Source organism: Myiozetetes cayanensis, unplaced genomic scaffold (genome assembly GCF_022539395.1).
Source record: "Myiozetetes cayanensis isolate MyiCay16 unplaced genomic scaffold, myiCay2020 scf30, whole genome shotgun sequence".
In the NCBI taxonomy this organism is placed as follows: Eukaryota; Metazoa; Chordata; class Aves; order Passeriformes; family Tyrannidae; genus Myiozetetes; species Myiozetetes cayanensis.
This window is the reverse complement of record NW_026087522.1, coordinates 6,413,323-6,425,571: the sequence shown is the minus strand read 5'-3', so window position 1 is coordinate 6,425,571 and position 12,249 is coordinate 6,413,323. Positions and strand designations below refer to the sequence as shown.

The window sequence follows — 12,249 nt, the reverse complement described above, 5'->3', positions numbered from 1 at the left end:
AGGTCTGAAAAAATCACTTTGCCTACCCAGGCATCCCTACAAAATCACCCCCAAAGGATTAACAAATGGTTTTCTGCCACCAAGCAAACTTGCCACTTCTCCATTCCATGTGCCAACTGTGCTAAATAGCAGCATTACTGCTGGAAGCTTCCCAAAGCAGGCTGCAGGTCAGAAGTAGGCTTGTTTTTTTAATCTGAAGTAAACCACATTTAACAGACCAAAGTAAAGTTGTACTGGCTGGCGAGGAAGTTCAGGCATTCACTGCTTTTCTTTGGATGTGAAAATAAAGTTTTATCAACCAGTACAAAATGTTTATTATACATCAACCCACAAAAATGAGATCAGATTCTCTGTTTCCATGGTCAGCACAGTAAAACTTTGTGCAGAATGTCTGGAACTAACACAGGATTGTAAAGTCACGAAACTGGCTTAATCACTCTTAATTTCTTTTGTCCCATAATAAAACATTTTTGTCTATTGTTTTCTCTCTTAACAAATATATCTTACAGTTAGCTACACAAAACCAAGCTGAGCTGGGGAGGCAGAAGAGATCTTTTTACTTTGAAATGATAACTGCAGCTTACAGGCTTTGCTCTGTTGATTCTGAACTATAAAGAATGGACTTATTTCCTCACATTCCTGTTGTATAATTCTTCCTTTACCAGCCTTCAGCTAGAAGCAGATCAGAGCTGGAGTTTACCTTGGAGTTGGCAGTAAACAAAAGAACAAATCTGCACTGTTTCCTCCGGAAAAAGAAGTTGTAGCCCTTGTCCAAATATACTAAAACTCTGAAACACGCAGGACGATTAAGAAGTTTTGTGTTGGATAAATGAGGTAGTGTGCTCAACAGATTAAAAAAAGGGAATTAAATGGAAAGATTTACATATTTATAGAGCACAAACAAGGCATTGCCAAACAGTTCAGCCATCAAATGGAGCCTAATTTAAGTTTAACTCAGTGGAGGAGTAGCCTGTGGATTCAAACTACTGTGTTAATGAACAACTCAGTTGTTGCTTCTCAATGACAAATGCACAATACTCACACTTTCCTCAGCAGACCTGCATTGGGTATACTGCTGAAGCATGAGTACCCAGCTTGCAGGAGGAGCCATCTAATAACTCATAAAAGTAATATTTTTAATTTAAATATTGACTTTAATCTCAAAGTAATAAACTAACATTCAGTTGAAGGGATCTTTAATGAGTTACATGATAATTTTTTTTTCTCTTTTTTATTTCTCAACTCAAGATGAATGGGCACCACTGGTGTTTCTTTTACATTAGTGATGCTGTACCTTACCCACAGAACATGCATCTCATCTATGTGACAGCTCTACCAGTGAACAGAAACAGTTTACCACAGGAAATAAGGACAACCATCCATCCCACTACAAACTACAAGCAGTTACTTATTTTAAAAGTACAATACCTAAATCAACTTTTCCCCACCACTTAGCACTCCCCAGCATTACAGTGTGGGTTTGATCCAGTACTTCTGGTCTACCTTTTGAATCTCATTTACTTTCTAAGCACTTCTGTCAGCTTCTGACATGGCATCAGCCTCAGCCTGATGGACCACATGGTAGGTTGAGGACTACATGACAGAACTGTCAGGCAAAAAAGACAAAATCAGGCAGTGCCCCACTGGTCACCCGCATGCCAGAAGCAGAAAAGAAAGGGAAATAATAACAATATTTGTAGATAAACAAAAAGAGACCATCGTGAAGGAAACCTGTTCTTTCCAAGGTTTAACACATTAAAACACTGCAGCATCTGAAACACCCAGCAGCTTTGCACATAAATTGATGACATCCACAATTAAAGTGCTTATGTCCTTCTATTCTCTCTCCTCAGTTAGCTGATTCTTACTACCTCTACTCATTCTGAACATCCACCATCATGTTCAGCACCCTTGTGCACAGGGTGACACAGGCAAGGCAGTAAAGTGCTCTGTGGAAGGGCAGGCAGGCTTGAGGTCATGACACTTCTTGTACTCCTGTGGTGGCTGGACATCAGCACTCAGTCCTTCTGTAACAGATAGTCACCAAATCAGACTGAAAAAGAAGTCCCCAAACCTCAGGTAACACACACACATACACCTCCAGAAAAGAAAATAAAATATTCAAGACATTTGGGACACAACACATTCAAGATATTTACCACACCAAAAGAAAACAGCTGTTTTAGATGAGTAGACAGTGTCTTACAACTGGCAAAAGCCTTTACTCAGTCTTCCTCAGATGCACAGGATGGCAGAAGCCACAAGAAAAAGAAAAAAAGGTTTTAACTACAGGAGTTGCCTTTGCCAGAAAATCATGCAGTGTTGCAGACTGATCTGTATCTCATACACGGGCATAAAAGACACATTTGTCTGAGTTCATACCAAAGGAAACAGGCTGCTGATCTGGAGTGTCTTTAAATGATGCATGGATACATTTTAAGCACTTGTTTATCCTATTATTTTCTGAAATCCAAAATAGACCTTTTATTACAGTATCTCGAATTTCAGGACACCTAGACAGTAAACAAGTGATCAGGCAATGAGAAACACTTTTATTAATAGCAACAGCACACTATTCATAAGTAGAGGTGTCAATTACTACTAAGCAAAACGGATAGATTACCAAAAATACCACCACAAACTTAAAGTTAACAATCCTAGTTATATGGTTTTTGTTCACAAACTAAAGAAAAAAATTCAACTTATTCCGTACAGTTTATCATAGTTTTCACTTCTTGCTACATTTTTAGTAGAATTAATATTTTGAAGCACCTCTCCACACTAAGAATACCTCCTGCCTCTGAGCATCCCATGGTAGAGGTGAGTGACAAGCAGAATCAAGGCTGGGACAGAGCCCAGCCTGGCTCCTCCAGCTTTTCTGGGAAGCATCTCACTCACATGGCCAGCCATCTGTATTTAGTGCCAAACCTGCAAGCTTGCAAAGTGCCTGTAATTCTGCTTCAAGTCACCAATGTACACAAACTGTACCTTCAGAAGAAGGTCAGAACCAAGGAAAAGAAAACCAAGAGTGACAGATGATTTTGGAATGGTAGCCTTAGAAACTTCTGTGACCAAGATCTCATCCTTTACACACACAGAACTTGTTCCTTCTCTTCAGTGTGCTGAAATAATGACCATCTCAAGCCAAAGAGTAACAAAAAACCCTTGGAGATTTTTAAAGTTTGTGACGCCAGACACACGACCTACAATTACTTTAACCACCCAGCCCTGTGAACAAACTAACCACTCCGTTTCATTCTGGTTATAACTTAATAGCATTACAATTTAAATAATATACCTTTTTTTCCCTCAACTACTTTATTTCACTGTTTACCACCAAACCTTTATATGAGGTACTGGAATAGACAGGAAAGGCTACTTTTTAACTCACTGACTCCAGATGTTCAGGGGTCTACCAAAGCATTACCCAGAAATCAGGCTAATTACATCATATAAATATAGTGCTTGGAAGAACCCTGACCCCGCTTTATCCTCCTCGACTCTCCATATATTTTTATATACACTCAAAAGACAAGGTCAGGCTCACCTTCCTTCTCCCTATTGCATGCACTAATGGTTCAGTGCAAACATATCTCAGGCTGTCCTTCCCCTCCATTCAGATTTAATTCTTATGCACTAAAAGGAGATGCAGTTAAATAATATTTTGCAACTAGGAAAAAAAAAAGACAGAAACATAGCAACACATTAGCATGTTTTAGTATGTCTGTCAAGTCTTCAAGCAGGTTACTTGTGTCACATGTCCCAGCAGCATCAGCCAGTTTAACTCTGACCAAGGAAGCGAAGGCAGGTTTGACGGGAGGGAAGCTGCTTGCTCTGCAGCACACAGGCTGAAGGTGGGAGTTCCCAGATGAGCACAGTTCTCCGCCCCAGAGAACCAACATTTACAGAGGCATGTGAGAAAGCAAAAGGATGCAACGGTGAAGCCACACACAGTTTTTGTATTTACATATCTAAACACACTGCACACCTTCTGAATAGGTAAAAATCCTCAAGTCAAACACAGACAGAGTCCCAGAGTATTCTGAGTTGAAAGGGACCCACAGAGATCATTGAGTCCAACTCGTCAGTGAATGATCTGTATGGGGACTGAACCCATGACCTTGGCATTATTAGCAACACTCTCTAACCAACACAAAGTAAACCACCAGAATGAGGATGACAGCAACGGCAAAAAGATTAGACACATGCAAATCTTCACCAGGCAAACAGAAATGATGCTGTGGATCTGCTCCTCCACTGGGGTACCTGGCAGAGCCTGTTGTAATCAGCAGTTCTGCACTGACACAAGCAGAGCACCAAGAGCACAGTGTTCAGTGTAACTGCTCAGGAGTTCCACTACTGTTTATTTCTGAAATACCTCTCTTAATGTAACTTTGCATAAAAAATGTCATGCCTAACACAGTTATGATTAATAGTGTTTTTCTTTCAGCTCAGTTCAGCTCACTGTTTTATTCACTACTGGTCTCACCTCTTCACCTTGTTAACTGTTGTCTTGCTCCTGGTCATCAGAATAGTTTTAAAATTGCTGTTCTTTGTTCAAAAAATACTGTTATTGTAATAGAAGCTAAATTAAAAAACTCATGTCATGAACAAGGGCAGACTGAGAGTGAAAAAAGGTCAAATAAAGAGGGAGATTTGTTACTTTTTCTTCCCAAGAGGATTAAGGAAAACATAAAAGAAACCGTCCAAATCACTCCTCGCAGGAGACTATGTCAAAACCCTAGTTTCTTGCATGACCAATATAACAATATTGATGATGTCACTGCCATCCCTTTGGATCACAAATCATTTCTTACGGTAGCCTTGCAGCACAGGTAAAAACTCTGTTTAGGGTCTCACTGGGAAAAATGCAGGTGATGAAAGTAACTGGCATCTTTGCTATCTAATCAGAAAAGGTTAGCAGGGCTGTGGGCCACCTTCCCCTTTCATCCCCTAAGTGGTCCTTTGCAGATGGGATGGTCAGGAAGGGAGATCCCTCTTGCACCCCTATAAAAAGTTATTGTCTCCTGGGCATATTCACTCTTTAAAGGAGGAGGAAAAAGAAACAGTGGAATCATAAATTTATGGAGTTACATCTCCCAGGGACCCTCACCTTCCTCACACACATGGTGTTCATCAGCGAGATCTGTGGGGCAGGGACCTTGTTTGCCTCAGGGCAGGCAAAAGCACAAAGGAAAAGCAAGGTTTCAGTGTTGTCAGTTGTCTTAAGAATGACACAAACAAGCCTCCCCTTCTCTCCCCTGCATCTCTACTGTCTGCAAAAATAATAAAACAAACAAAAGATAAATAAATAGAGGCTTCCCGTGCCAACAAACCTTTACACAAACAATTGCTGTTCCTGATCAGTAAGACTCCATGAAAGCTAACGAAAAGATTGATACTCACAGTGTATATGGAAAGGGATGGACACCACAGCAACCAGAGACAATAACTGTCGAGTGCTGCACCCAAATGCAGGACAAGGTATCACATCCTGAAGGGGTTATCTTACTGCCCTGATCCTTTCACAGTTCTCTAACATTGAAGATGTGAAATTTAGTGTGAAACAGAAAGACAACAGGACCAACCCTGAAGTTTTAAAAAAAAAAAAAAAGATAATAATAATAATACCCCAAAGAAACAACCCCCAAAATTCCACTCTATACATTAGGAGTGACAGATTTAAAGACTTCACTACTGATGTTAACTGTGACATTTTAAGCATGGGAGGGGGAGCAACAAGTCCTTCAAAAAATCAGCAGCAACTTTCAATTATAATAAAGCAACATATTAAAGGCTCTTCAGTCACACATTTCTATTTTAGTGTCCTGTAGAGTATTCAGGGACAGCAGTAAACAAGGTACTGATGCACTTTACACTGCAAACAATGTCAGTGCTGAGCCAAATGGGATGAGCCCCAAATCGGAGTGAAATTTCAATGCATGAAGTTTAAGCATAAGATAAGGAACTGTGATCAAATTACATCACAAATAGCTCCATTCATCCATAAGCATTATAACAGAGAGAGCACTGAATTACAGATTGGAATTTAAGAAATAAAAAATAAATTTATTATCTATTTATTATTTTCCTACAGCCAAAGAAAACTTCCCACCTTCATAAGAGAATGCTATTCAAGATGAATGTGGGGAGAAAACTGAAATACTAATCATCAGGCTGGAAAAACAAGAGAATTTGAGTAGTGTTATTTACATTCGCATTTCTTTTTCTGAATAGACCAAAGTCACTAAGCTAAGTGAAGACAGAAGAATACACGACTATAATTTAAGTTGTTTTGTGCGACAGGCCTAGCTCCTTTCATACATTCAATAAACTGACCACACAATTTTGTTTCCTCTCCTTAAACAAAAATTTAAAAATGCTCACTGTGCCTTTTACTACGTTTTTTTGTTTGTTTGTTTTATTTTCCCGAAAGCTATAACAATCCATATTACTCAATATCACAATTTTCAAGTGCAAGACACGTACTGCCCCTCGTCCTCCCTCCAATTTGGCAGCACTGGAAAAGCACCTTTTAAACAAACCCGCGTGTGGAGGCTTCGCTCTAAGTGCTGAAAGGAACAACAACCAGGGAAAAACAAAACAAAACAACCCCCTCCCCGAAAACAGGGAGCGCGCGAGAGAAACCCCCACCACTGCTCCTGCTCGGGCCGCTGTTGTCGCCTTTGTTGTCCGGCCCGGCCGGACCCCCGGCCCCCACCTGTTCTCATTCATCCGGCCCGGCCCGGCGGCTCGCAGGGTGCCCCGAGCCGGGCTGGGACACCCCGAACTCGAGCGCTGACCCGCATCGCCGTCTCCCAGGGACGGGATGGAGGTGTGCGCAGGGAAGACCCAGAGGTCCCCCCACCCCCAAGACCCCTGTTCTCTGCCGAGGGGGCGTCCCCGCTCCCCCAGCGCCCTGACTCCTCTCAAGGAGGGCGCCCTTCCCCCCGCACCCTGCCCCGTTACGAGGAGGGTGTCCTCCCCCTTCAGCACCGTGCCCATTTGCAGGAAGGAGGGTGCCCCCCTTCCCAAACTGCCCCCCTGCAAGGAGGGGTGTCCTCCATCCCAGGAGAAGAAGCCTTGTTTGTTTTTTTGTGTGTGTTGTGGGGTTTTTATTGGTTTGTTTTAAGAAGAGCACCCATCAACCCACCCCCTTTACAAGAAGGAGGCTGCTCTGCTCACTTGCCAGGCAGATACCCCCACCCCAGCCCCTATGAGGGAAGGAGGGTACCCTGCAAACCCGAGCCCCCGTACACCAAGGAGGATACGTCCCCAAGACCCCGTCCCCTCGCAAGGAGGGCGCCCCCGCCCTGCCCCCGCACTGCCCCATCCCCAGCACCTACCTCGTCTTGGAGGACAGGAAAGCAAGTTTGATTAATCCATAGGTAAACAACTGGATGCTCTCCTTGGCTATGCTGGCCACTCTGAGCCTGTGCTCTAGGATGTGCAGTTCCATCTTTTCCTCTTTCTCATTTGTAGTTCATCTATCCCTGGGGTTTATTTTGTGGTTTTGAATGGGGAGGGGGAGGGGGAGGGGGGCTGTTATTGTCGGTGCCTTTTTTTTTATTTTTTTTTTTTTTTCCGTTGTTCCTCCCCCGCCTCCCCTCGATTCCTTCTGCCCCTTCCCGGCTCCGGGGGCCGGTAGGTGAGGGAGCGGCGGTGCCGAAGTTGGCGGAGGAGGCCGGCGGGGCGCGGAGCGGAGCCGGGCAGGGCAGCGCAGCCCGGAGCAGCTGGTGCTGCTGGAACAAACAACTTGCCACTCAAGGCCGGCCCTGCGCCTGCGCCGCGCCCCGCCGCATGCTGGGCCTTGCAGTCCGCGCCGCCCCGGCGGGACGGGACGGCAGCGCGGGATCGAGCGGCCTGGGAAAGACCTCTGAGATCACCAAATACAACCTGTGACCCAACAGCACCGTGTCAACTAGACCATGGCACTGAATGCCACATCCAGTCTCTTCGTAAACACCTTCAGGGATGGTGAATCCACCACCTCCCTGGGCAGCCCATTACAATGTCTGATCACTCTGTAAAGAATTTCTTCCTAATGTCTAATCTAAACCTCCTCTGGTGCAGTTTAAGACCATGCCCTCTTGTCCTACTGCTGGTTGCTGGGAAAAGAGACCAACCCCCACATGGCTACACCCTCCTGTCAGGGAGTTGTAGAGAGTGATGAGGTCTCCCCTGAGCCTCCTCCAGGCTAAACAACCCCAGCTCCCTCAGCTGCTCCTCACGGGACTTGTGCTCCAGTCCCTTCACCAGCTTTGTTGCCCTTCTTTGGACACACTCCAGCCCCTCAGTGTCCTTCCTAAACTGAGGGGCCCAGAACGAGCCACAGAAGTTGAGGGGTGGCCTCACTAGCACTGAGTACAGGGCAAGAATCACTTCCCTGCTCCGGCTGTCCACGCTGTTCTTGATGCAGGCCAGGATGCCATTGGCCTTTTTGGCTCCCTGGGCACACTCTGGCTCATGTTCAGCCTCCTGTAAATCAGCACCCTCAGGTCCCTTTCTGCCTGACTGCTCTCCAGCCACTCTGTCCCAACCTGTAGAGCTGTGTGGGGTTGTTGTGACCAAAGTGCAGGACCCGGCACTTGATCTTGTTAAACATCATATAATTGTATTCAGCCCATCTATCCATCCTGTCCACGTCCCTCTGCAGAGCCCCCCTACCCTCCAGCAGATTGACACTCCCCCCACTTGGATGGGACAGTCTGCCCTGTCCTGCCCTGCCCCAAACCCCACATCTGCCTTGAAGGGGTGGTTTTCACCAGTCACTTAAAAAAAAACAAAAACAAAAACAAAAAAAAGAAACACAGGAATCAACACTTGTAAGTGCCCAGCTGGTTGGGGTGTTGATTTGTTTAATTTTCTTTGCACCTATCATGATAAATCTCTCACAACCCTAAAAACAACAGAAAGGAGAACTTCAGAAGTCTTCATTAATGACAGGGAAATACTCAAATATTTCATTCGTTCATGTGGCAGCTGGGGAGTCCTCATCCATTTCCCTGAGAAGCAAAAATAAAGTGGGAAAACCACTCACTTTGCATGAAAGTGTTACAGAGGTAAAATCACAGTTGTCAAGAATATAAAGCCAGCCTTGTGTGTGTGACAGTTGTAATGCTGGAAGGGTGAATGGCCTGTTCATCCCAGTTGTTGCCTCACTCCTCAACACAAGGAGGCTGAATAGAGGTAGGAAGGGATTACCTCCAAACCAGCACCCCAGAAATGGGGCTACTCTGGCACTGGGAGTGTCACGACACCAACCGACTGCAGCCATGCTGTCTGTGAGCACTGTACCCCAATGGCACCACGCTGACTAACACAGCAATTAAATTCAGCCTTGGGGTGTTTGTAAAGTGGGACCTGGCTTTAAACCTGATTCAGATTCTGTGCAAGGCTCCCTCTGACTTCAGATGTCACTAATTCTGCCAGGAACACACCACCACCCCCAGTCACTATGACCCTTTTCACAGGTAGATCTCAAATAAGCTTTATAAAGACCATTAATAGTAACCCTTCTGTTCTGCACAGAGGAAAACTGAAGCACGGGATGTGTCCAAGGGCACAAGATGAGAGCTTAGTTAGCCAAGTCCCATTCCAAGCCATTCCTTTTCCTTATAGAGAAGGAAGAGCTTCTGCAGTTGCAAGTGAAGATTTTAGGGCCTGTGTTCTTGTTGCAGAAATCCCTTGTCTGGAGACAAGCTTCCAAACACAGAATTTCCAAGGCCTTTCTATTCTGTTATTCCCATGGGATGGCTCTATTTCTACCCTGGACATATCTGTTCTTCCTCTGCCTGTGGCCATACTTTGAAAGGCTGTCTTAATTTTGTTATATCCCAAGAAAAAAACCTTGAAATTAGAGGCATTCACATCAATAGTTTGTCAAAATCATTCAGAGGAAATGTAACCAAGATAAAATATCAAATCTCTACTTCATTTTTTAGAAGACTTCAAAAAGCTAGTTTTCTTTCTTTGCCTCACACTACAGTTCAGATGACTCTAGGCATTGCATTTTCGGAAGCTAAAGAGGATTTTTAACCTGCTTCCACCCCCACCCAGTTCAAGGTCTTGGACTTCAAAGCTCTGAATATATCTGTGCCCAGCTACAAAAAATGCCTGCACCTGCATCTACAAGTCACAGAGATATCTGTGTTCCTCTGGGACAATGCAGACCAGAGTCCAGAAGGAAGCAGCCAGGGACAAAACAAACATGCACCATCTTGGTTGCTGTGAGCTTCCAGAGGAAATCAGACAAATGTATCCTGAATCACTTTTAGGAAATCCTGCAAAACTTCGCTCTTTTAAGAGATTTTCCATCATAATCAGGACACCATTCACAACATCAACTATTCCCCTTCCCACTTAGAAGAAAATATGTTGTCACTAAGCAGAGTTTTCTCAACCCAGAGAGGCCAGACACTCCAGGAAGGCCACCAGGGATTATGCTATTACAGTCTAATTACCACAGAAAATGCTTACAATGAAACAATGTGAAACATTAGAACAGACCCAAAGGTAAAATCAGTGCAGACCTTTTGAACAAGCAAATCATCAGAGACTTTGTTCTGCCTTCAGGGTAGGAGAAAAGAGGCCCTGAGTTAGTCATTTGTATTTACTAAAAAAAGAATCAAGCAAACAAACAACAAAAAATCCCCAAACACACAAAATAAAAAGATACTTCTTCATTTTCTAAGTTTCCATCGGGAGCTCTCCAAAATTACAATTTCTTTCCAGGACCTGTTCAGCTGCCATGATTTTCCAAGACTTTCAAAGCAGGCCTGAAGGCCTTTGAGGTAGAAACAGAGATCTCATGGCTATTGTGAACCTTCAACAGTTGACTGTAGGAAGCATTAGGAAAATATAAAGTCCTACCAACAACCTAATTTTCTACACATGAAAAATATGTCTAGCTCAGCACAGGCAAATTTTTCAAGAGCAAGCAACCTGGCAATTAGCCAAAATACTATTAAGGGCCCCCTCCTCCAGCTGTTATTAGTATTCAGATCTCTCTCTCCTTTGTTACCAGGTATATCTGGGAGATTCCATGCAGGGACCAGCCTAGAATGTGTTGTTATTATACATAACATACTATAATATTTTTTTATTACTGCAATTCCATGTTTTTCCAGCTTGAGAGGACTCACTTGGCCCAGCTCAGACACAGAGCAGGAACCTGCTGTGCAAGATGATGTAACTGCACCATTTCATTTAAACCAAAAGCCATTCCCTGCCCACAGCACTTCCAGTGTGAGTTACCACAGCATATGCTGGGCAGGCAGGACACAGGACCGGGGGTTTGGACAAGATCACAGGAAGAGAGATAACAGCAAAACAAATCTCACCAGGCCCCTCGATCATCTGCTGCCTGGATGGCAAGCAGAGTGCTTATGAGCTGTCATAAGTAGATGAGATTTTTAAGTGCTCTAGGTCAGATAGCAGCCATAACACTAAACAGAATTTGGGTTTTGAAGCCTTGAGACCAGAGGCAGTGGAGGTTCTCCAGTAGAAGAATACAGACTGTACTTGGGCTGACAGGCACTTGTCAGATATCTTGGCTTCTGCTCATGATCACAAGGACCTTCCTGCTGATGAGCAGTGCAAGAGCCACCTCCTGCTTGCTCTGGAGCACTGTTTGTCTGGAAGTGAGGTCCTCAGAAGGAACGCAGTGTTTTATGAAAAACTTGAGTTCAAGGAGATGGTCTGTGGTTTTGCCTTGAACATTTCTCTCAGTGACAACCAAAGTACAGGTCACCAACAGTCTTCTGGTAGATTCTGCTCTTCTGAGTCTGCATTTTGTCTGAGTGCAAAATTTCTCATAAAGCACATCAAAGTCCATCACCCAAGTGACTGCATGCAGATTTCTTCCAAACCAAACCGAAACACTCAACAACAATCAGCTTCTGGAAATAGAAATTTAAAATATGTAGAAATAGTTTAGGTGAAAGGAACGTAATTACACCCTGCGACAAACAGTTCAAGAAGATCAGCGCTGCACACAGAGGAAAAATAAAGGAGAATTTCTAAACATGTGAATCATGTTTTATGCAGTTACTCCAAACTACAGCACAATATTTCAGTATTATTTTATTTAGATGGTGGAAGTTTGTTTTTAAATAATTTGGGGTCTTTTCTGATAGCATAAAAAAGCCCCAAAATACCTTATTTAGTTCTTAAAGATGAAGGTACGGTAGTCTTTTACCAGGTGGATTTTAACAGGCAGTGTCTATATTTTTGGCAACAAAACTTTAT

At 43.8% G+C, this 12,249-nt stretch overlaps 1 protein-coding gene across 4 annotated transcripts in view; it reads right to left on the bottom strand.

Annotated features, from left to right (window-relative positions):
• Positions 1–7,751, bottom strand: part of CASTOR2 (cytosolic arginine sensor for mTORC1 subunit 2) — a 145,947-nt gene extending 138,196 nt beyond the window's left edge. For 2 of the 4 annotated variants that reach the window (XM_050325924.1, XM_050325923.1), the window contains exon 1: positions 7,347–7,751. In XM_050325924.1, the coding sequence (XP_050181881.1) occupies positions 7,347–7,459 (113 nt within the window). In that variant the 5' untranslated portion in view covers positions 7,460–7,751. The remainder of the gene's footprint in view (positions 1–7,346) is intronic. The other 2 variants (XM_050325925.1, XM_050325927.1) reach the window with 2 other exon arrangements.
• Positions 7,752–12,249: the final 4,498 nt, after the last annotated feature.